Source organism: Carassius carassius, chromosome 32 (genome assembly GCF_963082965.1).
Source record: "Carassius carassius chromosome 32, fCarCar2.1, whole genome shotgun sequence".
NCBI lineage: Eukaryota > Metazoa > Chordata > Actinopteri > Cypriniformes > Cyprinidae > Carassius > Carassius carassius.
Genome location: NC_081786.1, coordinates 24383170 through 24410358, shown reverse-complemented (window position 1 = coordinate 24410358; position 27189 = coordinate 24383170). Strand labels below are relative to the sequence as shown.

At 36.7% G+C, this 27189-nt stretch overlaps 3 protein-coding genes across 5 annotated transcripts in view; 2 read left to right on the top strand and 1 right to left on the bottom strand.

Annotated features, from left to right (window-relative positions):
- The window catches only part of LOC132113032 (uncharacterized), a 34746-nt gene extending 25465 nt beyond the window's left edge, over positions 1 to 9281 (top strand). For both annotated transcript variants that reach the window (XM_059520822.1, XM_059520821.1), the window contains 2 exons: positions 2322 to 2375; positions 7471 to 9281. In XM_059520822.1, coding sequence (XP_059376805.1) covers positions 2322 to 2375; positions 7471 to 7596 — 180 coding nt within the window. In that variant the 3' untranslated portion in view covers positions 7597 to 9281. The remainder of the gene's footprint in view (positions 1 to 2321; positions 2376 to 7470) is intronic.
- A 3683-nt stretch (positions 9282 to 12964) lies between these two features.
- Positions 12965 to 20535, bottom strand: LOC132113031 (kanadaptin-like). Of its 2 annotated transcripts, none has more exons than XM_059520820.1 (14): positions 19686 to 20535; positions 18538 to 18733; positions 17816 to 17944; positions 17665 to 17725; positions 17305 to 17444; positions 16761 to 16921; positions 16621 to 16690; positions 16346 to 16538; positions 15393 to 15492; positions 15085 to 15292; positions 14731 to 14829; positions 14470 to 14540; positions 13904 to 13973; positions 12965 to 13105 (listed from the first exon to the last, which is right to left on the bottom strand). In XM_059520820.1, exons 1-14 carry the CDS (start codon positions 20493 to 20495, stop codon positions 13056 to 13058), a joined length of 2358 nt encoding a protein of 785 aa, XP_059376803.1. In that variant the 5' UTR covers positions 20496 to 20535; the 3' UTR covers positions 12965 to 13055. The 2 variants fall into 2 exon arrangements, with proteins under 2 accessions (XP_059376803.1, XP_059376802.1); XM_059520819.1 differs by having other exon boundaries at positions 15393 to 15495; positions 19686 to 20534.
- A 184-nt stretch (positions 20536 to 20719) lies between these two features.
- On the top strand, positions 20720 to 26939 carry supt7l (SPT7 like, STAGA complex subunit gamma). The gene is made up of 5 exons (XM_059520818.1): positions 20720 to 20840; positions 21289 to 21766; positions 22505 to 22829; positions 22945 to 23182; positions 26559 to 26939. The coding sequence occupies exons 2-5, from the start codon at positions 21336 to 21338 to the stop codon at positions 26816 to 26818; spliced, it is 1254 nt and encodes a 417-aa protein (XP_059376801.1). The 5' UTR covers positions 20720 to 20840; positions 21289 to 21335; the 3' UTR covers positions 26819 to 26939.
- The last annotated feature ends 250 nt before the right edge of the window (positions 26940 to 27189 follow it).

Sequence of the window (27189 nt, the reverse complement as noted above, 5' to 3'; positions counted from 1 at the left end):
ATTACATTATTGCATTAGAAACAGTAGTAAATTAAGTGGCTTTTTTCCAAATAATTTATTAAACAGAACATTTAGCAAACGTATAAATTTTAAATTATAAAACGATAGATACTTTTCTGTTAAGGCAAAACTATGTGGACACTTTTTGTTTCTGCAAAAGTATTGGAAACTCTGGTTACTCCGCTAGGAAAACCTGTATGATTTTGAGGTAAATTGACTACATACAAACATCAAAGAGACATTAGAACCAGTCATTGTGAAAAATGACTTGGAAAAAAATTAGTTCTTCTTAAATAATTTAACTCCAAAGACCATCTTCGATTCTGATGTAAAATCTCTTCAGAGTACTGTTTCTGACCAACAGTTCTTGTTGACTCAATGGCTGAGTTTGAAAACAATGCAGGACCAATGCACACAACTATACTTACTCAGACAACTCCATGTGCTCCAGGGCTTTGTGCCCGCCACCTCCAGAGAGAAAAAGAGGATGACAGATGTCAGCCCCCCTCCCTCTCTTTAAACAAAAGCCCAATAGAGTGAATGAAATAGCAAAGTAGGACAAGTAAACCTAGTAGTTTTGTCTTCAGGTGTTCAAATATACAGACCAGATTGTACAGAATGGAAAAAAGGATATGTGGAGACAGAAAGAGCAAAAATGCGAGAACAGAAAGAGAGAGGAGCTGAATGAAGATGGCTGGGGACCATAAGACACTCGGAGTGCACTGTGTGTGTGTGTGCGTATGAGTGTGTGTGTGTGTGTGTGTGTTTGTGTGTGTGTGCTTGGTCAAGTGGAATGGGAGGTGTTGATGGAAAAACAATATGCGAGACTATTAAAGTAAGCTGCTAAAAGATCATTTTGCTTTAATTTTCAAAAATCAAATCTGTTTTTAACCTCTAAATATTAAGTCTTACTAAGTCTTATCAGCATTATTGGCTGAAGTTGTAAACATGAAATAATCCACGTCCAGCCTCACTCTTCTACGCATCACGTTTAATTATATACGACAGCTGTTATGTTAATATGTTGTGCTACATTTGGCCAAGAGTCGTGTTAGTTTTTCATTAATAATCCTTACCAACTAATCCATTCCTGCACATATGCAGTTACTTATATCTCAAATCCAGGGGTCCAGCTATTGTTTGAGTGAAATTAATGGTTTGTCTGACAGATGTCTAAATGCTGCCCTCCATGGTTGAGTGAGCTTGACAAACATATGACCCTTTTTGGGAACTTTGAAATGAGGCCAAGCTCATTTTAAACTCCACTTGGGTTTGAACCTTGGCTCCCAGTCAATCAGATCTGGACAAATTTGACAATTCCTGGGTTGTTGTTTTTTTTTTTACTGGGATTTTCCCTTGTAGACCAAAGATACTGCTTGAAATGTGCATTAATCTTCCTTTAGGTATTTCCTCATAGATTGCTTTGAAAAATCTTGGTTGTTTTTACTGTAATGAAAAACCCTGTTTGTAATATGATGTTTAAAATTATCTCTACAGACACAAGAGGGTTCTTTATATTGTTTCAAAGAAAAGAAAAATGTTTTGCAGTATGCTCATGCTGTTTTTTTTGTGCTTTTTTTCACACAATAAAACCATTAAGATTTGAAGTTCAAGATGATCAGTGACTGAATTTTGTTCTGTTCCTGTCTTTAAAAAGGATTTTGACACATGAGTCTTTTGGACTACTTTTAAACTGGACTACTAAAACCTTTTGTCCATTGATAGTCCTGGTCTTTGGTGCAGCATGAACATTCTGCTAAACATCTCCTTTTTGTTCCACAAAAGAAAGATTGTCACAGTTTGAAATGAGGCAAAATAGTGTAGAAATTGTCATTCAGTGCAGGTTTTTTTATTTTATTTTATTTTTTTATCATAAAAGTTGTGTATGAGGATCGCTGATTGTTTTCACTGTAATGAACTGCTTAGTCTCCTAAGTCCTAAGTATACTGTTTTTAAAATGAACTGTAAAGAGATGGAGTTAACCTCTGATCTTGAGTCATCAGTCTTTAATTTAGCACTGACAGCAGAGTTCTGGGTAAGGAAAGCAAACAGATTTTCCTTTTTCTCAGGTTGTCCTGAGGAGGCGGCCCACTGGATGTTTTGCTCTGTTACATAAAAGAGTCATTCGTTTTGGTTTTTAGTGGCCCAGAGCTTCCACAGCTCTTCCAGAACAGCTCAAGGGCAAAAAAGTAGTAAATGTTTATATTTACAAATTATGAAAACTTGTTCCTCATTGTGGAGTTTGGCTTTGTATAGATTTATGGAAGGTTTATGTCATTCCTTTTAACCACAATTTCTCCTTTGCTCTGCTTTTGTTTCAGAAAATGCTTCTAAAAAAGAACTGTGGAGGGAAAACAAGGACTATCAAGATTCGGGTGAGTGTGTCAAAAGAAAAAAAAAAGTGGGCCCTAAAAAAGTATTCAGTTAAACCACACTGTATGAATGCCATTGCATTAGATAACAAAATGTTAAATAAAGTTTAATCTATTATAAAGAATGAATGCATAAGCACATTTTTCAAAAAGCTGACAAAGAATATATGTGCAATTTAAGTGTTTGAACTTTGTAAGAAATGCAAAAATGTTATGGATAAAAAGTAAAATAGATAGATAAATAAATAGACAGACAGACAGACAGAGAGAAAGATAGATAGATAGATCTCCTCTAATGCAGTGACATTCATCCTCATGTATCTAAATACTTTTTGAGGTCACTGTTTATAGTTTGTTAGAAAACCTAAGAAATATTTATTTAGTTTGCCTTTTATAAATTGTTACGTTTATGCAAATAGTAAATTATTTAGAAATGTTTTTCTAGTCTTGGATCAGTTTTATCTGATCAGACAGTAGAAGCATGATTTCTTTGAATGAGAGTGGTTAGATTGCTTCATAAAACACTGACATGTGAGCATGCCTTGTTTCGACGGTGCACTGGAGCATGGCCAAAGTGCACCCGCTGACCCTCATAGCCATGGCCGTGGACCCCGTGTGTTTCTTTGGCACTCATCACACTGCTCCAGAAGGCCCAGTGTGTGACGTCATTATGAGCTTGGCACCTTTTGGACTGCAGAACAGTGACTCCTGCTTGCCTCCTCCTGCCATGCATGGCACAGGAGCTGGAACACTCTTGGGCAACCCTGGCTGCAGACCAGGCTGCTGGAGTCAGAGAAATAAATTAGAAACACAATCACCACTTAGGGGCCCCTTACAAAAAAACAAAAAAAAACAAAGTGGTAATACCATTGTATTATTTAAGATACTTTTCAGTAACATTTAAATACCACAGCATTCTCACATTTACGGTCTGTTGCCACGCTAAAATGTTATAATTTAAAAATAAATAAATATTTACTTAAAGATTTACTTCCTGCAGAATGTTCTATTTGCAAAATAATTGTTGCGTAATTGTCTTTCTCTCTACTGAACATCCAGAAACCTCCATTTCATCTGCAGGAGATTGGATGACCATTTTTATTAGATTAATGGAAAGAGGTGAGGAGAGGAGCTAGGGATGAAAAGGGAGAGGGAGAAGGAAGTGTGTTTGTGTGTGTGTGTATTAGGATGAAGTCATTTTCCATTTATAGAGTGCCGGCTGTTGCAGGATCTACAATCACAGAGAGAAAGATGTTCATTGCTTTACTCCTCCGCTTCGTTGTTGTTTTCAACTTTCTTTTGCTCTTCCCACTCTCTTTGCTTTCCCACTCTATTTTCCTTTGCCTTTTGTCCTTGATCGTTGACTCTTTATTGTCATATTATTTGTATCTATTTCCTCCTTGGGTGGCCACATCTTGTGCTCTCTATTTCTTTTCCTTTTCCACCACTTTCGCAGGAAGATTATTATAGTTTGGTGTTAATTTCAACATAACATGAGTCAATTATTCACATCTTTAAAAAAAGCATTTGTATTTAACATTTTGTACTTTTGTATTTAAAGTCTCTAATGTGAATGCAGCAATGCAATCTGCCTTATTATCCACAAGAAAACATGATTTTACACCAGTGATGTTCAGTGTGCTTCTAAAATGAGGAGGCAAAGTCCCCTTTCTGATTTAACTTTCTTTTTTTATCCAGTATAAATTTGTGTTTGTGTTGATGTTCCTTGGTTAAAGGCTCATGAGAAAGCATGGGACACACCTTATGCTTGGAACAAGCAATCAACACCATGATACATTTGTATGGTTATATTAACATACTTTTGCTGCAAGACATGCTGGGATGGGCTCCAGCACTGTGACCCTACCAGGATTATAAGTTATAAAAATAGATATAAATTAACCTAGTTTTTAGTCTCATCAAAGTCTAATAATGTGCTTTTACACATAAAATAACTGATCATTAGTCAGTAAATCTTTAAAAAACGTTGAATGATGGTCACAGCTCAGTAAAAAAGAAAGGTGCACCTATGTGCCTAAGAAATTGCTATTGAAGAAACAAAATGAAAACAGGCTTGCTCGCAGATTACATCATGTATATTTTTATTTGAACAAGGCTGGAAATATATATTTGATTTTTACTCTGTAATTTTTCTGTCCATTGATCTTTTCAAGTCAATTTGTAGACTTGTGAAAATTAAAACCTTATCACTTTCATAGAGTCTCAAACTAAACATGGTGCTAAGTAGACATGGATTCCTCTCGCATAACATCTGTTCTGTACTTCCACTTTAAAATGAAACCACTGCCTGGAGGTCACTGTTGGGTAGCGTCACTTAAAGTGTCATTACTCATTTCCATTTAATTTTTTTATTAGTTTTTTTTTAGTTCATTCATTTAGTTCATCAATTATATATAAAAAAAATTATAATAAAAAAACATTTGAAGTTTCTTCTTCAGAATTTGACATATAATTCAGTGTGTTATTTTGTTTTTGCATTTTTTTCAATGTACATATAAGCATCTCTACAGGAGATGATAATGATTGAGAATAAATCAATAAATCATGGTTAAATTGATAATATTACTGAATATTAATGGACTTTTATCGCCCTAAACACCTAAGTCATACTTTTTTGTTTTATTTTATTTTAATATCTTCATTCTAATATACTAAAGTAACCCTATATCAATCAGTGAGCTAAGCTAGCAGTTACTCTACATTAAATGAAGATTCACTACACTGAATGCATATGCACCTGTATTTGCATGGGTATGCTCAATTTAGACCAACTGCCATAAAACATGAAGAACGAGACGTCACCGTCATACCACAGTACTTCTGTTGGCTACACAGGTCCGTGTATGGTGGTGGCATCACTTACAGGATCAGTGACCCTTAGCAGTTGTATTTCCGAATGAATCTAGAGCTTCAGAAATATTTGGGGAAATGTAGCTTTTCTAGACGCTACCACACTACTTGATCAACAAAAGAGCTTTGTTACTGAAAAGCTATTTGATTCAGAAAACAGCTACCCTACCACAATGGCACTGACAAATGTAGTTAAACTAGTAGCGTCACTACTTATAGCTATGCTACTGCCCAACACTGATAATAATAATGCTTTTCCACTCACTCTTCACTTTCCATCCTTTCCTAACTGCACATGTAGTGGTTGGGGCCCCTTGTTTTATCTCAGAGCCCCTGTCTCTCTGCTGGCCACGCTCCAGGTGAGCGCTAGATGGAGAGGGAAGCGGCTATCTGGGGGCCTGTTAAGGGATAGGGAAAATCATCATGGGGGTTTGAGGTCTGGGACATGACCAGAGAGGCTCAGAAACAAGAAAGCAATGAACCAAAGTAGGAGAAAGGAAAAAAAGTAATTGGTGGATGAAGCCAGAGAAGACAAACAGTCTCATCGCCTGGATGAGTTTTGGTCCAAACTTGTTGACAAGACAGATGTTAGGGGTTGAGGGGTTAATTCTTTCCCATGTATAAGGGGTATAGTGTGTCATGTGATGTTTTAAAAGCATTATGCAGTCTTAAAATGTACTAGGAAAGCCTGACCTGTTTGTTATAATTCGTTTACAATAGTTTTCCTACAATTGCAGCTATTTGTCAGCCTAGGCTCGCAAAGCTATTTAAATGTAAAAATGAAGATCTGTATTTGATAGTTTGTCATTTGCTGTTAGGAATGCATGGATGAAACCAGTTTAAAATGATTAAACATAGAACATTGCTGTCTGAAGGGAGATTCATTGAAAACAGCTGCTTATAGAAAGTAAATGGAATAATGTAGCTCTGCAATGAAATGCAGAGGCCTTCTCTTTTTATTTCGATGAAGTGTTGATCTGGCCCCTTGATAGATTTGAAAACCTTAAAAAGAGTGGCTATTTGACAGGAAAAGAGCTTAACCTTGTGGTACATGCCTGTATATCTTTGTGAGTTGTGCAATATGAGCCAGGCTAGATTTAGCTGGCCATATGTGAAACATATTAACTACCGGTATTTCTTTTATTCCCCAACACAGGAACTCCTCCTTTCTCTGGGGTTTTCAGGTTTTCGCTCATTTGGTTTTACTCAGGTTTTGATGATTTTGGTCATGTAAGCCAGTGATGATACACTAGAGGAACATTTAGACAAAGTTATTCATGTTACTGTAGTACAATCAAGTTAAAGTTGGATGGAGTTCAGCATACAAATATGGCAACAAAACAGTTTCATTTACTTAGTGGTTTAATATTAATGCATTATTTGTCTATTTATTTGTATAATTAGTCCAATTTAATATTTGTATTTTATATGTTACATCCAAATTTAGCATTTTAATACTGAAACAAAATCAGTATGAAATATCTAGAATGTCACATATTTAATAACGATAATAATAAAATATTTAATAACTATAATAATAAAATGAAGTATGCATAAATTAATTAATAAACATGCAAAATGTGTTTCTTGTTGTACTGGAAATGCAGTCCCGAACAATGACATTTAATTGACTTTATTGAAAGTATATTCAACATTATTCAACCAAAAATCTTTAAATCAAAGTAGAACATCCAAGATCATTCAGATCTGATGAAAAACTACATAGATATCCTAACTCACAAATTAGTTTTGCAAACCAGCAATGCTTTGTAATCACTATAAACTCAAATATAAGTACAGGGTCAGTTAAATCGGTGTGGATATGATTACAGCAAAGACACAGATGCCAGAGACATCTAGCATACATAAAGTGATTATGGTGGGGCTGACAGTTAAACTGGTAAACTGATTGAAATGAACTGCTTATGCAGAAATTGCTAGTATAATGTTCTTCCATAGCAAAAGAGTCATATTTCTAGAATAGAAATATTTCATATTTCAGAAGCATCAATCACAAGTAATTACAATGTGTGTGTGTGTGTATATTGTGTATATATATATATATATATATATATATATATATATATATATATATACATATATATACTGTATGTATATATATATATATATATATATATATATATATATATATATATATATATATATATATATATATAGCCTCCAGTCACCTTTATACCTTTTTTTGTTTCTTGTGGTTCCCTCACAGAACCTGAGTGGTGGTCGTCACGGACCCCGATACTCCTACGATCCATCCATCTTTGCTTTCCGCCCTCTGAGCAACGCTCCGCCCTGCAGCCCCCTGCTCACTGCCGAGGAACCTCCATGTGCTTGAGGGATAGGACTGGAAATTTGCAGACAAAACATCACACATTTGTGGACCAAAAATTCCCAACATAAAGACAATGTATGTTTGCATTGCTTTTATTTTGCAGGATATTAGTGTGAACAAAGGCCCTGTGATAAGGCCTGTTGACAAAACAGAAAGTGTGATCAGGGCCAGAATGTAGGAGAGGAATGAGGAGACGGTAACCTTTTGCCTTTTGCCGTCTCATCCTCTCTTTCTCTCAGGAAACCCACTTAGAACTTAATATAATGACAAGGCCATGACCACTGAGCTATCTATTAAACCACTACCAAATGGTTTGGTCTCACTGATGTGTTTAACAGGAATGAGGAGTGATTGGTCAGTGGTTTGTAGATAACATCTCATGATTGGGCCACATGGTTACAGTATATGTCCAGACCATCGGATTGAGAGTAAAATGTAAGACCACATTTAGGTTGCATTTGGTTTAGACAGCAAAATGTGATGAGAGACAATCAGTTTAATGCCAGAATGGGCCTTAATTCATTTTTTTCTATAAGAGTTTTTCAAACTATAAACAGGATAAAGTGGAAAGCTACAGTAACAATCAGATATAATGACAACACAGGCCAGATATTCCAAGTCATTGTTCAACTTCAGATGTTATGCAAGTCTGACCATAACAATGTATCAGTAATCAGAGCTGATCATCTGATGTGTATTCCAAAATAATTAAATCTCATGTGAAGAATAAGAAAAAAAAACAAAAACAAAAAAAAACACTAAACTAGAATCTTTCAATATTGTATATTAAACATGCGCCTTACTATGTAGCATTCTCAGTACTATGTACCTAAATACAGTGACTTTTCCCATCGATATCTAGTTTATTAAATATTTTGACACTGTTTAAACACACCAGGGATGAAATCATACACACAGTGGCTGAACTGAATACTAGCGTACTGCATACTACAAAATACACATTGTATACGGTGTACTATTTTTAAAAAATATGATGTGAAACAGGATAGAACAGATTATATTTACAAAAAATGCTTGAAAACAGTATGTTGATTATATTGGGGGAAAAAAAGAAGGTTAGTTTGCATTAAATCATTTCTGGAAAATAATATTTTGGTTTATTAATCACACTGGAAATGGAGGTTAAGTCGAGCAGTGTACTGTGAGATATAGTATTTTCCAGAAAATGTGCATACTCTTCACATTATACAAACAATATACAGCAGAAATAACAAGATGAGTATGTTAGTATACCATTCTAAACATAGCCTATGTGTTATTCTTCTGATGTGTAAAAAATTAAGTACAGAATTTGACATGTGATCTTAAATATAGACAGCAGGAATCCTATCCATGCAGTATATTTCAAAACTAATCCTTCTGAGGATTTTGATTGTGGATGTAATGTATTTAGCAGCATACTTCTAAACTTTTTACTGAATGTAAACTGCAGTTGTAACCCGTGTAAGGGTCAATAAGCTAGGGCAACCAGAGGGTGAACAATAAGGACAATTATCCGTAGTTGTTGATTAAGTTTCACCTAGGTGTTAATGTGTATCTATGTGAAACAATACAATATTTTTGAAATATAACTATAGGGGCATATAGTGCAGTACATGCTTGCAGCATGTGAAAATGTGTCCTTTTCTGTTTCTATGCCTCAAATGAGGGGAATAAATATTTCTTCCTGGTTTGTGTCTCGTTACTTTACTTGAAATACTCATATGGCTCAAAAAAAAAAAAAAACTTTACTGAGCCAAGCTGCTCAGACATAAAATGCATTCTCTGATGTTGGTTAATGGTCATGATATGCAAGTAAATAAAAATATATGTGCATAGTAAACTCGGCAAATTATAAGATGGAGTTTGCATGAACAGTGCAACTCTGAAATGCTATACTTGTATAATATTTAATAAAATTACACTAAACTATATCACAATTTGAGTTTTATTATTTTTATTATTATTACAGTTGTGCAGCCCCATTTATTTATTTATGTTTAGTAATTAATGACCTTTTCACCAACTTGTGGACCCCCTTTTGGAAACCTTGCCTTAATGTGAATGATGCATAAGTAAGGGGCATCTAAATGTTTGTGTCTCATTTTACCCTTATTACATAAAAATGCTTCACAAAAGCCACTTTCCACTCTCAAAAGAGCTGTTTCTTGATGTAATAAGACATTTGTGTGTAGGCTGTGTTATTTTTTTACTGTGAATGTGCGTGTGCTGGGCGATAAGTGAGTGTGCCAACATTGCAGGTTCCATATCCACCCTAAAGGAGCATTCTCATTCCAGCGTGGGCTGATTCCACAGACCTAGCTGTGCCAGATCCCAAACAGAGCAATAAGCTGTGTGTTTGTGTTCAGGGAACCAGAGAGTGACGTCAGTGAGGGTCTGAAGGAAGTAAGCCAGGAATGAAGACATCAAGATGGGTGTGTGTAGCCTGATTAGACGATAAATACAGTACTATGGTTCAATCAGATGTCTTCCAAATCCAGTTTCCTGTAGGATAAGCAGAATGTACACACTCAAGTTTGGAAATTGGAATGGGTATAGTTACAAATAAAATACCGTGCAAAATTATCTAAAGCAGCTGAGTTGCAAATAGCATTTGCAAACCCCATTCAATTCATAGTTTTAAATATAAGCATGTTTTTCAGCTGAACAGTTGGCCTGTTGCCACACTCAACCCTTATGTCTCTCAACTTCCGAAAAAAAAACAAAAAAAAAACATCCTTGAATAGTCTGATAAAATTGCTTAGAACATTCTCCATATAGCAATATATAATATTGTAAACAGCACAGCTTAGGAATATGCATTGTTTTGCATTTTAAAACTCTCCAGGAGGTAGGCATGCCACTGTCAAGGTCTACAATCAAGAGAAGACTTCACGAGAACAAATACTGAGGGTTCCCCACAAGACGCAAATAAGGCTAGATTAGACTTTGCCAAAAAAACATCAAAATATCCAAGACCACTTCTGGAAAAGCATTCTTTGGACAGCTGAAATTAGGATCAACCTGTACCAGAATGACGGGAAGAAAAAAGTATGGAGAAGCCTTGGAACAGCTCATGATCCAAAGCATACAACATCATCAGTGAAACATGGTGGAGCAGTGTGAGGCATGAGCGTTCATGGCTTCCAGTGGCATTGGGTTACTGGTATTTAGTGATGATGAGGACAGAAGCAGCCGGATTAATTCTGTAGTATAGGGATATACTCTCTGCCCAGATTCGACCAAAATGCAGCAAAGATGATTAGACAGTGCTTCATAGTACAAAAGGACAATGACCCAAAACATACTGCAGAAGCAACCCAGGAGTCTTTGAAGGTAAAAAAGTTGAATATTCTGCAATGGCCAAGTCAATCTCCTGATCTCAACCCATTTGAGCATGCATTTCACTTGTTAAAGACAAAATTAAGGCAGAAAGACCCAAAAACAAACAATAACTGAAGTCAACTGCAGTAAAGGCCTGGCAAAGCATCACAAAGGAGGAAACCCAGTCTCTGGTGATGTCCATGAGTTACAGACTTAAGGCAGTCATTGCCTTATTGCATTAATCATATATTTACATTAACATTTACAGTTAGTCATTTAGCAGATGCTCTTATCCAAAGCGACTTACAAATGAGGAAGCAATCACAATCAACAAAATAGCAATGATTTGCAAGTGCTATAACAAGTCTCAGTTAGCTTAACCCTGTACACAACATTTTTTTTAAATTATATAATAAATAAAAATAAAACAGATAGAAAAAGAATAGAGCAAGCTAGTGTTGGAGGCTTTTTTTTTGCACACACACACACACACACACATATATATATATATATATACTTATTATTATTAATTCATAATAGATAAGAGATAATGTAAAAATGTGATAATTTAAGCAAGTATTCTGGTGGGTTGGGTGCTCCTTCATTTTGCCAGTGGGTTAGACTAAGTGTATCCAGAGACATGCCTGAACATGCCTGAACACTTTTTTTTTTTTACATAAATATATTTAAATATAGATATGATTTAATAAATAAACGTGTTTCCCCTTAAATTAACAAGCTTGTAACAATATTACTTACAATATTTTTTTTTATTCACTTTATAAAAATCTGAAAAAGTTTGACAGAAAAAAAAAAAAAAATCACACGTTCAATGACCTGAAGAGGAAAATGATTTTTAGAATTACTCCAAATGACTTTTTACTTAAAAAAAAAAAAAAAAATCACTATAAATTTCAAGGCATGCAATTTGTGTACAGGTTGTTCAGAAAGCATTTGATATTTTTGATCATTTAGAGGCCATAGAAATGTGCTTAGCAAATATGATGGATTTAATAGGGTTATGACTTAAAATACCCCAAACACTCAACACAAGACCCCAAGTTGATGAGACACAGCATAAATGTTTATTTTTACAAAATATAAGTAACAAAAAACACATTTTGTATGTGATTAATCATTCTCTCCAAACAATGGAGAATTCAAAAGCACTAAAAGCATTGAATAAACAGAGAGAACAGTGCGTAGTAACGAATGTGGGAAGCCTAATCCATCCTTGGAGATGCCAACACACACACACACACACACACACACACACACACACACACACACACACACACACACACACACACACACAGTCCACATCACCAACACTGAGTCACTCGTCTTCATCAATATTAAGAGAAGTGAATATGCACATAAATAATGTACACGGAGCTCACTCTAACTCCCCTTCTTGCAAACACACACACACATGCCCACAGACTGATTCATTAACAGCTTGCTCCAAATCCTAGAATGCCAAGCAAGTGTCCAGATGGCTGGTAAAGCCGCCTCTCTCTGAGGAGGCATCGTTAGCAGTCAACAGAACCGTGTCCAACAGGAGCTCTCGCCATACGGAGCGTGGCCACTCAGCCAAACTGAGGAGGGAGTCCGCCGTTGTTCCGAGAATGACCCAGAACAGCGGATTGAGTGGTCAATGAGCTCACTTAAGCCTGTTTAAATGATCCCAGAACAGCAGAAGTGCTTAAGCATAAGTGGACTGACATAACAGTGGCATGATGTATTTGACGAAAATATAACATCAAATGGAATACATTTCGAACTGAATAAGTAGCAAAACAGAATCTACTAGTTTGTCCATGAAAACAGTAGAATAATCTTTTCCCCAACCTTAAGCTACCTCCCCTCCAAAATCCTCGGTCTCAGACCAGGTGTGGAAAATGAATGTGTTTTCATGAAAACATGGCAAAGGGAAGTGAAACTCAGTCACAGGACCAAACAGTTTCCACTAACATGTGCTAGAAGTCTTAATTGAACATCTGCCAAAAAGTTCACTGTTTGGAAATTAAGAAAAAGATGGGAAAAAAATGTATATATCTGTCCACTCCAAGGGCTAAGATGAACGTTTGGGCTGATTCCATTCCTGATCCAGAGAGGATGGTCTTTCCTTCATGTATTCAGTATCCATACTTATCGTTTAGATGTGTCCGACCATCACCAGTCTGACCTGTCCACAACAGACACGCGGGATAAAATGGTCAACATTTCTGGTTAATGACCACATGAAATGGCTATTACAAAGCATTTATTTGACTTTCATGATGAGAAGGATTTTCAAGTCAAAGAGAAAATGAAATGTATGATAATCACTTTCAATTTTTCCATTAGAAATCATTCCAATATGCTGATTTGGTGCTCAATAAATATTTAGTTAATATTTGTGTGAATACTGTGATACATTTTTAGGATACTTAGATAAATGTGACCCCAAGCTTTTGAACAGTAGTCTACATCGAGCAAAAATTATTTCAAAGCAGATTAAAGAACACATTATGTCTTTATCTTTTGATAAGGTCATAGATAGCCATATGGCTAATACAGTAAAGTAACAAGGGCCATTTGTTAGCTTAACATGATTACAATTTAAGCACCATACCAACAAAAATGGATTCTGGCAGAAACTGGATCCCACTCTCTCTTCTGTTCTTAAAAAACAGAAAACCTTATCTTATAATAACCCCCTGACTTTAAAATAAATGCCTTGGAATTAATGTGTTTTCCCATAATGCAACTTCTCCTCAGAAATGTCAGAACGGTGTTTGAAGTGTCCTAAGATCAAAAGCTAACACTCACTGAAAATAATGTTTCACATTCAGTGAAAGCCTGTAAATTGAGATTAAAAGGGTTAAGTGCCAAGAATGCTTGATTTTTGATTCATATTTCTAACTGCGCAAAGGGTTTTGTTTTTTTGTTTCGGACTTAATTATATCATAGCCATTAGGGGTGAAGAGAGGCAGCTATTTACCCGATGGAGGAACCCAAACGCAGTAGTCGGGGTCATCTTCTGGGTACTGCTTAGACAGGGTCACAGGAGGCTAGAAATAAAGGTAGAAATGTATAAATATTAGAGCATGAGAAAACTAATTCTAGAACCTTACTGTAAGTTACAGAAAAATTCTACATGTTCAGATCCATACAGTAATCCAAAAAAGTATTTACACACTTAAGGATCATAAAAGTGTTCTACCTAGCAGAATGACCTTGTAAAAACAGTGATTATTTTAAATATTTATACAATATTTCACAAAAGAACAAATTTAGTATTTTGTATATCTAAAAAATGTTCTAGCTAGCTACCATGTAATTAATCATATTTGCTTTGGACATATCTCGTCTGACAACCAGAAAATATCAAAATACTTTTTGTCTTAATTTAGAATAGTATAACAGTAGTTTTTTAAGTTAATAACTAATATTTTGTGAAATGTTTTACTTCAAAAACATTCTTGTGAAAAAAATGTCTTAATTTCTTGTGTTTTGTTAATAACATCATTGGTTATATGCAGAATTATTTACAATTTAAATACTTACTCTGCTGGGGCCAATAATTTTCTTCTTTGTATTTGTCTTTGGAACATTTGAGACACTTTTGTCAATTTCCTCTGTTGGGATATGAATCACAATGAAAAAGTGCATCAGACATTTGTCATCAGACTGCCTTTATCCACTTAATAGTAAAGTTAGAAGCAGGACTAATTGAAGAAACATGTTTTAAAACAGTCACACTTCACATTTCAAAGAAATTATGCCACAGAATGCAAGAAACCATACACACTGAATATGTAATTCTACCTTTTGGACGAGAGGCACTTTTCTCTTGAAGATGGGGAGACTTCTGTTTTTCGTGAGATACAACTATCTTAGCAGGCTCGTCCTCATGGTCTCCTTTAGCTAGACACAAAGAAATATTGGATAAAATATCTCTTAGCTTTGATTACATGCCAATATTATGGATTAGATTTTGTCCAAAGTGGAAGCTAAGTAAAATTAGACTCTGTGTAGCACAAGACTGACGTCTTGTGGTCAGAAATAGAATTACACTACTCTGGGAATATTGTATTGCAACCCCCCCCCCCCCCCCCACTAAACCCCACCCCACAACAGCACTTTTATGGCAGTGATTGGTTATTTTGATAAATGTATAACCATTAGGGCAGTGTGTCTGAGTTTCACTGGAGTGTTCTGAGCTGGTGGTCTCTGCAGACTGAACGACCTCCATATCACCATCTGTGACCGCATCCTCCATCTTCTTGCTTTTTTCTTCCTCCTCTTCTTCCTCTTCCTCACCAACAGAGGGCATTTCTTTCATGTTGAAGAGCTCAGGAGGCAGATTGGTTCGCTTTTGGGGTAATGTCTGCATATTTAGGTGAAAGAGAGAGAGAACTCATTACATTGCCTAATGACATATATTACAATTATATATATTATTCCGACACAAATTTAAAAAGACCCACTCCTATTGTTCCAGTCTTCAGTTTGAATTTACTTCCTCCTTTCATGGCTCCAAACATGGGCAGGGATAGCTTCTTAGGATTCTCAGTGTCCGTGGACTGACTACTAGATCAGTATTAAAAAAATAATAATATAACAAATCACAAATTTAGGCCCCTATTAATTTTATTTTCTTCTGTTTTTAATATTTTCTAGTTTAAATGCATTTTTAATAATCAACTTCAGGCAATCAGCTGAATTTACAAAACTTTAACAATATATGAATTTATTAAAATTAGTGACCTTTGAAATGTCTTCTTTTTTCCAGAAATTCAGTGTAGTCTATTTATATTTTCTGCATACTGTTTAATTTAAATTGAATATAAAAAACGGTGGAAATCCAGTTAATTTAAATTGTGATATTTCTTAAACAATAATGTACAATTAATGACCCACTGGAAGATCATCTTGGCTTTACTTTTCAACAGCGGAAGAAAGAGGACGTGTCATGACATCTCATGACATTTTTTTACATTCTGTGGGACAGCCCTATTTTTGATTTATTCATCCCAATTCCATGATATTTCACATGATAAAGTTCTATAAATTCATTTTTATGACTGGATTCCATGGCTCCATCACAGAAATCGCAGGGCCCTGTGAACAACCTACACAAATAATCAATCTTAACAGCGAGTGACTGGCTGAGCTAAACTCTTAGAATTCTTCTGAAATTATTCTCACAATATTTATACCATGATCACAAACCCATTGCTCTACAGATTTATGCCAAAAAAGGAATCTGAATCATTCAAACTGCAAAACCATGTGAAATCATGCAGCATAACTGATGAGAGATACAGATATCTTCAACAGACTGCAGTAGTCAATTAGAAATCGCATCTTTTGTACATTAGCAGCTAAACCCTTAGTCAATTCGAATGACCAGCTTGTCTGGAGGGAACACTGAGCTCACCTGCTGGGCTGTAATGAAGGCAGCTGTGTGGGTTTGGCCAGATCTGCTAGCTTGCGCAGTCTCTGACCTTCCTTCTTCAACTCGGCCACATGTAAATGTAGCTTCTTTCTCTCCACTCCATCCAGAGCCGTCTCGCTGCGTACAACGCTCATGAAAGCATCTAGAGGGTCCTCTGTCGAAGAACTGGAGATTCCTGAAGGATGACAACAAGCATGAAGTGTAACATTACACATGATGAAATACGGAGGGAAAGATATATAAAAAGAGAGATTTACCTTTCCCAGAAGAACTGAGTCTTTTCTCAGTATCAGCCAGCTCTTTTTCAACCTCAGCCAGTTTGGCTAGCTAGGAAAGAATGCATATTACATCAATACCAGGTACAGCACACACAGGAAATATGAAGCTGGTTCCGTACCAGTGATTCATACGTAACAGGACGCTCCTGAATCTTTCCAGCCTTCTTCATGCGTTCAGTCCGCTTCTTTTCCACCGCTCCTGTCCGGTCTAGGAATGTGTCATCATCACTGTCATAAAAATCTTCATCTTCCCAGTTCTTCTTCTTGCGTTTTCGGGACACTGTAAAGAGACTAAACTGGTAAGAGGCTGCTTCTAAGAGGACTGTAAATACAGGCAAAAAAATAAACCGATGATAAAAGAATTTCCCCAATTTTTATTGACCTGTCAGCATTATTAAAGGTTCTTAAAGACAATTACCACTAATAACACTGACTGAATTATTTTGCTGTTTCAACAAAACATTATTATTAAAGAGACTAGCAATTTAAAACCAACGAACTTCTAAGATCCAATCACTTACGGTTACAAAAATTCCACCCTAAATACAACATCAAAGATTTTGTATATTTTATTTTAACATCATGGTGATTAGAAAAAAAAAGTTTAAATTTGACAGCTCCAGTCAAAAATCTGTCAATAATGACAGTTTGACGTTTACCTACCTGCCTCCTGTCTCAGAAGACCACGGGCCTCCAGAATGCGGCAGGCCTCTAAGCAGCATTGGATGGCTGCTTCTTTCTTTTTCCCTGAGTGGGTCACTTCAGCCACCAACTGCCTGCCCATAGCATCATCCACTGGCAACCTAAAAGACACAGATAAAAATATTTTCAAATTCCAACTTCTATGTAAATGTCACCTGGTATACTTTTTCATAAGTAATGTTTACAACATAAGATCAACCAGTCTGTGTATTTCAGTATACAGTTTTGCCACTAGTCACTAGCCACTAGCTGGTGTTAAACTGCTAAAAATAAAGAAAGGCGCAAATGTGATTTGGTTGCAAACAGAAATTAAGTGCTTACTTAATTCTGCAGAGCCAGGTACCATGGCCAGGTTCTTCATACTCAAACTCTAGTTCTTCTCCTGAAATAAACAGTTAAAATAACATGTTTACGTGGTAAAGAAATCAAGATTTCATGATTCTGTATCTTCATATGAATCTAATAATTTTACCTTCTCTGTCATAAAATCCCTGTAATGCCTTTTTAGGATCTTTTAAGTATGCTGCTTCCTGATCCTCTTGAAATTCTGTGGCAAATGGATTCTCCTCATTCTCGTCCTCTTCTGGCACTGGCTCTTCATCTAAAAAACATAACAAAACAATGGGTAAGTTCTCTGAGAACAGGTAGATACAATGGGCCTCATTTATCAAGCTAATGTAGAAACAAGCGCAGATCTGTGCAGTATGCACAAATTTAATAATTTCACAAATTGATAAATTTGACTGCAGAAAACAATCATCATTTGAATAACACGCCCCTAAAAACACCCCGGTTTAGAAGCCTTCCCCCCAGAGTTTACGACATGGAGAAACGAAACCTGGCCAAAAAGAGGAATTAATCTCATGACAGAAATTGATCTTACTCCAAAAATTCCTGTTAAAGGGACAGTTCCAAAAATTGCGGTCAAAATCAGAGGTAAAGAACGATATAAATACTGTTCAGTTTCTTTCACAGAGCACTCGGTTTGTGTCTTTACACATCAATGTATCGTCACGAGCCACAAGGTTTAATTTGGTTTTGTTTGTGTATGTTTTTTTGACTCTCAAAGCCGTGATTCCCATCCACTTCCATTAAATGACTGACAGAGTTCAAACGATGAACCCAATTTTCTGTTGTACGCTCGTTTCGTAAATGAGGCCCAATGGATTGAGGATCATTTGTTGTCTTTGTTACCCATTCCCCAAGAGCAGCCGGTATCTTCTGAGGAGCTTCTCGTTGTAGCACTGGCTTCACTGTCCTCTTTCTCTTCCTCCTCATCTGAGCCGTCACCCATCATCCTCTTCTCCAGCTCTTCTCTCTGTTTTCTAGCACGCTCTCTGAGCTCTGTCACCGTCAGTTCAGATTCTGCTTCTTCATCAAACTCTGGACCCTGAGAAAAGAGGGAATCTGGAATAATCAAAGCTAGTTCAAGCAATAATACTGAAGCGGATGAGTTAAATCTATTTATGAGGTCTGATTTAACTCATAAATGGGGCAAAATATTGGTTGGATGTTACTTACATAAAAAAAATAACACATTCTGAATTTCATCAACTACTGGACAACACTGTAAAGAAATATAAATATATATATTTTAAATTGTAAGTTGTAAATAAAACAAACTACTGGAATATGTTTTAGAAAAGAGAATAAGAGGAAAAAACAACTATTTCATAAAAAAAATCATGTCTAATTTAATTTTACTTGCTGTTCCTCTTTGTAATTAATTGTGAAATTTACTAGCAACTTCTGAGTTACATATGTTTTGGTAACTTTGAATTGTTAACCACAGTTTCTGGTGAAATACCATGGTTAATACAGCTATTAAAGCCACAAAAGGTACCACGTTTTATGGACAAGTATATTTTCAAAACCATGGTGCATGAACATGGTAATCATTTAGTATCATGGTATACGTCAAACTAGACATATTTTGACAAACAAAAATATTAAACATTTTAATATTTGTTATACTGTTTATGCATGAATGTATGTATTTAATCGTGAAATTCTTCAGAATCTATTTCAGTGATTTCTATCAGGTATAACATTATTGTTTATGTGTGCTACTAAATGTTCCACTCTTAAGGAAAGTGACGTGACATATACAGCCAAGTATGGTGACCCATACTCAGAATTCGTGCTCTACATAACCCATCCAAAGTGCATACACACACAGCAGTAAACACACACACTGTGAACACACACCCAGCCATTTATGCTGTGGCACCCGGGGAGCAGTTGGGGGTTCGGTGTCTTGCTCGCCCGAGACTCAAACCCACAACCATAGGGTTAGGATTCAAACTCTTTAACCACTAGGACACGACTTAATAAACACATACCTGCAAAATAAAGAGTCTTGTGCTGCCTCCAAACTTCAAAACATGTCCCACTCTTAGCCTTATGTATGTTTTAGGGGGTATTTTGTTCTTATTGACAAAAGTCCCATGAGTGCTCCCCAGATCATAGGCATAAAAGCCCTTCTCCTCTCCTAAGACTCCGTCCTGCCCAGCTCTGCCCCGGTACTGCACCACGGCGTGGTAGCGGGAGATGGACGGGTGCTCCAGAGACACATCACACACCGGCAACCGACCCACCACAAAGTAACTACTCTGGGTCAGTGGGACCGCATCTAGGATCGCCCCGTTTTTCAGCAGCTCAAATGAGTAGCTGATGTCAGGAACAGATCCCCACGGGGGCTCGGTGTATGGGAGCGGAGGAAATTTACCCGCCGGGGGTAGCTTGACACTGGCAGGGATCTTTTGTCGCATGTCTTTTGGTTTGGGCTGGACCTTCTTTGCCTCTGATCTCTCGGAAGATGGCTGATCGGACGGGTCAATTAGAGTCTCTGTGGGTTTTTCAGTTGGCTGCTTATGTTTAGTATCAAGATCTGTGTCTTTATTCTCCGATCTGCTGCTGTTTAATTCCTCTGCGAGTTTCTTGCTTGAGTTTAATCCTCCTGACTTCTTCACTGTGAGCAATGGAGCCACAAAAATATCCGGTTTCTTAAAAGGATCACCTGTGTTTTCATTAGTGCTGGTGATGTCCTGTTTAGTATCACTGCTTTGAACGTTCCCAGGGTCCGAGCTCTTCTCGGTGTCCATTTCAGTGTGATTATTTTCAATCTCTTCGTTGCATTCAGACTCCATCATGCGCTCACTCCTCACGATATGGTGTGTTTGGTGTAACACTTTAATGATTCCGATCCTGTAGTCTATAATTTTTAATATAGATAAATCTTGTTTAATTTATATCAGTAAATATATAAACATATCTTAATATGGATGTATAGTAATTATTTGCATTTTATAAAGTGGTTTTAACATATTAAAGTCTTTATATCTTATCTCCACTGTCTAGGAACTATTTACATTTTCCACGGAAATATTTCAGAGTGGTCCCTCACATCCGCTCGTAGATTATACGTCGTTTTGTCGAAATGATACATATTTCTTTATTTTAGTATTATTCGCCTTTATGATCATCTACTCAAAAAGGTAACTCAAACTAAGCGATTTGTTATGATAATTATGATGTTGATTATGCTTTATGAGTGCCACATTAAACATTGGACATCGCAGGGCGTCTTAGTGAGTGTCTTACTTATACGTGTAGTGTGAATGCATAAGTTAACTCTATAAATACATACAAGCTTGAAAGTTTGTAAAACATAAAACATACGTTTTATGTGCATATTATAGTATATAAATATAAAGTGTACTCTTAAGTAATGAAATGAAATGTCATGTGGGGTGTGGGGGTAGTTTGAAATGTCACAATGCAAAACAGATATCAAATTAAAGTTTTCAAAAATAAATAAAAATAATGATCTTCTGATATTTGAGTTAACCATTCATAACTGCTACTGTACATGTGCATCGGGTGACAGGAGATATGATCTTTTATAGAAATGCCAGTTTGAACAGTGTATTCTATGGTTTTTAGATTGTACCACTGTCAAAAGAAACATTGAGTGACAGCACTGTGTGAAGATGATGCGTTATTGGGGCGAGCTCCCAGTTGCTTCGGCTCCCCCGGGCCGCAGTTCTTTTGACCTTCTGCAGCGTGAGTTCCGCCAGGTGGAGATGCAGGACCCTCCCTTGCACCAACCTTCTGCACAGCGCCCACGTCCCACTACCATGCTGGATATCCCCTCTGAGCCCTGCAGCCTCACGATCCACACTGTGCAGCTGAGCCAGCATGCTCGTCGTCTCCGGGGTCTCATTGCTTCTGCCCAGCAAGGCCAGCAACCCCTGTCCACATTATTAGATTCCCAGGGTGTCATGAAACCCGAGGATGGGGATGCTCTACCTCCCCGGCCTGCCACACCAACTGTACCTGATGATCTGCTTCCACTGGATAGTAAAGCTCCTCGACAGCCATTCCAACTACGTCATAGTGACCCAGAGAGCGACTTCTACAAGTATGTCAACAGATCATCATGCATTGTTTGTCCTATCTATCTATCTATCTATCTATCTATCTATCTATCTATCTATCTATCTATCTATCTATCTATCTATCTATCTATCTAATAATTTATTCAAAAATACATACAAAAATACAATTCCAATTATACATACAGTGACATGAATTCACTTCTTCTAGGAACAGAATGTTTTTCATTTCTGAATTAAAATTTTATTTTGTTATTTTATGGAAGAATAAAATAAGAAAAATAATGCACAGATGTCTTAATATCATAGTGAAGATTAAAAAAAAAGTTTTAAGCGGAATTTTATTCTTAGGGGAAAAATCAGGTTATTTCAGGTTGTAAAATGTCATGTGATGTAATTATTTTAATTTAATTAGTAATTATGTTTTTTTAAAAATACAACATTACTTTTTACTTGATGGTCACACAACATTAAATTTTTAGACTCATTAAGCTAGATTAGATTCTTTTCACTGTATCCTTATATATTGACCCTTGTCTGTCTGAAAGGCCTATATTAACCTTGAACTAAGGATTTGTGAAGCCAACATTTAAATTTGTCTCGATTTAACCTTTCCTCTAGATACAGAATCCTCAGATGCAGCCTATAAATTTAAACCTATACATTTGATATGTAATTTTATAAAGAAAACTCCACACTTGTCCTGTGATTCCTGTTTTCTGTTTCTCTCTTTTTTCAATTTGTCCACTCCTTCCACATTTTAGAGGTAAAGGTGAGCCAGTCACTGAGTTGAGCTGGCCGTCCTGCCGCCAGCTTCTGTACCAGTCAGTCGCCACAGTGCTCGCTCACGTTGGATTTGAGTCAGCGAATGAGAGTGTGCTGGAGACTTTGACTGACCTGGTCCACGAACATTACCTGCGGATCACCAAGTTGCTGCGCGTGGCTGTTGACAGGGAGGCCGGCCAGGGCTCTACACCCTTCCCTGATGTGGTGGAACAGGTATTTCATGAGGTGGGCATTGGCAGTGTCCTGGCTCTGCAGCGCTTCTGGCAGACCCGCATTAAAGACTACCACAGCTACATGCTGCAGGTGAGAGGTCTCCAATGTTATGCCAGCTTCAGTATCTACAGGACTGTATGTGTTCCTTTGATTTTACATTGTGATTGCTATGGCATTGACTGACTAGTGTCGTCTTGGACTGTAGGTCAGTAAGGAGCTCTCAGAAGAGTATGAGAGACTTGTGAATCCAGAAAAAGCTCTGGAGGATTCCAAACCCTTGAAGGTTAAAGAGGAACCAGGGAGTGACACCGCTATCCCTTTGAGCGAGGAGCCAGAAGCGGATCTGGCCTCAGGTGACCAAGCCCTTCCCATCGGTGTTCTGGGCACATCCAGTGAAAGACTGGCTGGAGGACTGGAAGAGGGACATTCCCCTCACACATCAGGTACCCCATTCGGTTGTGAAGGACCCTTATTAGGGCTCAATCAAGACAAGCTGAATTGTTCAAAAGAAAACTTATTTAAAACATCATACCTTTAGAATTCTGTTTTTGCTACGGTACCTTTAAGACTTCCTCATGCAAATGTCCTTTGTTATGATTGGCTAACCTCTAAGTTTGTGAGATGAGTAGCAAACATACTCGACAGAAAGTAAAAAAATAAAGTCAAAATGGATCAATTCTCACTAGGGCTGGGATAAACGATTATTTTTTAAACGATTAATCTAGCGATTATTTTTTCGATGCATCGATTAATCTAACGATTAATTTTTCAGACCGATTCAATTTCGATTATCTCCCCATTAATTGACTACTAACAATTTATACATGTTGATTTACATATCTGAATGAAAAAAAACATGAATTCCTTAACATTGCAATATATGTTTATTGCTCTTAAAATTACAAAATAAAAGACTGACTAAGAATGCATTACTTTGCACTTGTATAGAGATAGCATTCAATAAAACCTTGAAGCCTTGAAAACACATAGCTTACTGAAACAAGCTTACTGAACACATAGGGCCTAGCTTACTGAAAAAAAGTTCTTCTTTCAGATGAAAATAACAACAACTTGATGTCTAGCATTCAATAAAAAAGTTCACCCAAAATACTTGTTTAGAGCAATTGAAAGAATACAGTAACCAATGTAAACTTTAGGGCTTTAAGCTAATACAGAGAGTGCTTTTCCAAAAAATAAAAATTAACAGTGGGAGCCAGCAGCCTGTCATGGAGAAAAAAAAAATCTCAGAATGCTCCACGTGAAACTTTGGCGTTCCGCCCTTTTTCTGTCGTGTTTAATGATTTTGGTTAATATGCACGAGGGAGAGAGAGAGAGAGCAAGACAGCGCTCGTGTTGTTTGAAGACTGTGAGTGCGCGCGCACAGCCGGGGCTCTCTCTCGTACGCGCCCTGTCAGGCGCAGCACAGTCATTCTATTCTACATCACTCACCGATCAAATAAGGCTTTGACAGCTGCCAAATAAATAATAAAGATCAATGCAGAAAAACCCCTGGATTGGTTATATAACGTTGGACAGAATGTTGATCCGGCCATCGCGTATATTCAGCGCACATAAGGTAAACGTTTTGGAAACGTTTTTTAGAGAAATAAAAACAGGTCGACGAATCGATGCGCATATTTTGCGTCGACGTATTTTTTGCGTCGACGTCATCGATGACCTCGACGCGTTGTCCCAGCCCTAATTCTCACCAAATCAAAAAAAGGCAAAAATGCCTCAAAAATAGTTAGCGTCATAATATAAGTATCTTTCACAACATAAAAGTTAAACAGTTGAAAGCCAAAATGATAATATATTATCTTAACACTATTATCTGTACTGTTAGATATATAAACCTGAATAGAAATAAATGTTTGTTTAATTCAAGTTTTGACAGTATTTTATTTATTTGCAGTAGATATTTTGGGTCTCATTTTAGTTTTGGGACCAGTTCTCACTATAAACTAACCGTTTGCGATGACTTTTGCCTCAGTAAGTAACAGTGAGGTATTTGTTATACTTAGGTACTGGGTACATTAAGGGATGTAGAATATGGTCAGAATGCAGAATAATGATGCAGAATAAGGCATTAATATGTGCTTTATAAGAACTAATAAACAGCCAGTATGCTAGTAATGTACATGCTAATAAACAACTAGTTAATACTGAAAATTGGTCACCAAACTAAAGTGTTACCATATTGTTTTCTGCCAAATTTTCTGTAGACACACAAGCACTGCCTTGTGACCCCAGTGGAGGACCCCGTTTGAAAACCCTTGCTTTAAATTACTGTAACACTTTCAAAGTAAACATATAATCACAATGTAACGAGTTTCACTACAACCTGAGTGTTTGGACTCACAGGGCAATTCTTGCTCTGCATTCGCAAATTCTTAACTTTTAGACTAGAAATAATTAATGCAGACATCCAGCCATGTGTTGAGCCCCTTTTTTCTACTGTTTGTTCGACTGTCTGTTCTGCCAGACGCTTGGGAGTGAGCAGCACACCAACAACAGACTTTAGAAAAATGTTGTCCTTTGATCTGTCCACAACAGCTCCTAAATCAACATGTGAATTATACATAATAACAGGAACACTGCTCACTTCAGGCAATTTGATGTTTAATCATTACCTTTGGCAAAATGTCTGCTTTGCACCTCTGTGTGAGCAGACACTGTGTTTTCAGATCTGTTTGGTTAAAGCTTTGGTTTGTTAAAGAAATTCCATTTAATTGGAAGACTGTAAACACTAATGAATAAATGCATTAGTGCAATAGAGCGTGAAAGAGAACTCAACTCACTACAAGTGTTCATGTAAACACAGCTGGTTGTCTTAAAGTGAATGCAAACATGAATATTAATATATTAGATCTGTGCATTTGGACTTAAAGTGACAGCAAAAAAAAAAGAAAGAAGACAAAACTGCCCTGCTCTCATGACTGAATAAATGTAATAGATTGAGTAAGAATCAGTGTTTTAACTAATACAGTGAAGACCAAGTAGTGTTTAATTGATATTTGATTGTTTTACATTTGAACTGTAAGGGCTTTTCTTATCTTTTTTTTCTCTCCATATCTTAGAATTAATTTTAATTTCTAAATGTTTATTTCTTAAATAATAGCTTAAGATCTTTTCATGTGCATTAGTTAGGCTGGTATTAGTTTTTTCAGTCTTTTTGATATCATTATCTTAAAAATACTGGTACAATTTACAGTGAGGTTCTATATGGTAACAGCAGTTAAGTGCATTAGTAAATATGAACAATGAAAAATGTCTCAGCATTTGCAAATATATATAAATAACAGTTCTATTTTGCAAGCAGTCCTTTCTAGGGTTACATGATAAATTGTATTTTAATCGTGATCACGATTTCTTCTTCTCTCATTCAATTAAGCATAATCGTCTGTGATATTTAAACAACATTTCATATTTATCTGACATTTGCGTTATCTTGGACTGGTAACAAGCCTTCACAAGCTTTGAAGCTTTAGGTTGCCGGAGGTCAAGAGTTTAAATCCCTCAATCAGCTTTTCACTTAAATGGATGCATTTTGTGCCCGGTGTTTTAATTTATCTTCCCAATCTGTCAGCCAAGCACGCTTAAAGAGTTGATCATTTGAAAACAACAGCAAACATGTAGGTTTAACAATCTTGACTGTGATATTTTGCTCAAAGGAAAGCTTAATACATCTAGTCTGTTGTATTTCAAGTGGTCGGTTGTGCTTGTTCATTAAGGGAAAGAGCAAGGATTTGCATAATGGCCAGAATTAAAGACAAGTATAACTTTGTTATAATCCATATTATTATTTGTTTTCTTCAATAGGAGCAGGGAATGGCTCTCCCTTGTGGCATTTAGCCCAGGTGAAGATGGAACCTCAGGACAGTGAGGAGGGCCAGGTATCGGCTCATGGGGTTCTGGGTAGCGACGTCTTTGAAGAGGGCCCCATGTCAACCATGAGTGAGGCTGGCATCCCTCCATCTCCTGGAGGTTCAGAAGGAAGTTACACTTCCCATTCACCAGATTCTCTCATGGGCACATCCCCTTTCACTCAGCGGCCAAAGAAGCGGATGAGAAAAGTATAAATAAAGAGACTGAAAGCACTTCCACAGTCATTGTGATGCATAGTATTACCTTGTGTTGAGACTAGATGTCTTACCTTTGAATGGAAGTTTTTAGTGAAATTAAATGAACCTGACAAATAAAGTGTGAGTTTGAATGTTTCCCAAGCAAATGGCAGACGGTCACTGTTTTACCCAATTATTGAACGGGACAATTACTTGTTTGCTCTGGTAAAATTAGCATCTGTTTATTGTAACGAAACAATGGAGGGAGCACAACATGGGGAGTAATTATAGCCTGATGTCTGCTTCAAAACACACCGGGACATCAATCAAGGAGTAATGGCAAATTAATTACAGCATGCATAAATCTGCATTTTAAATAAGCAGGCCAT

Bases quoted from the DNA above. Each gene is read 5' to 3' on its own strand.
- LOC132113031 (XM_059520819.1), bottom strand. From the start codon at position 20,495: ATGATGGAGTCTGAATGCAACGAAGAGATTGAAAATAATCACACTGAA. The intron at 14,830-15,084 runs GTTATACATTTA...CTTTGTGTCTAG, and splicing joins TCAGACACACTGCCCTAATG to CTAAAGGAGACCATGAGGAC. The intron at 14,541-14,730 runs GTAGAATTACAT...ATATCCCAACAG, and splicing joins AAGTGCCTCTCGTCCAAAAG to AGGAAATTGACAAAAGTGTC.
- supt7l (XM_059520818.1), top strand. From the start codon at position 21,336: ATGATGCGTTATTGGGGCGAGCTCCCAGTTGCTTCGGCTCCCCCGGGC. The intron at 21,767-22,504 runs GTATGTCAACAG...TCCACATTTTAG, and splicing joins CCAGAGAGCGACTTCTACAA to AGGTAAAGGTGAGCCAGTCA. The intron at 23,183-26,558 runs GTACCCCATTCG...TTTCTTCAATAG, and splicing joins ACATTCCCCTCACACATCAG to GAGCAGGGAATGGCTCTCCC.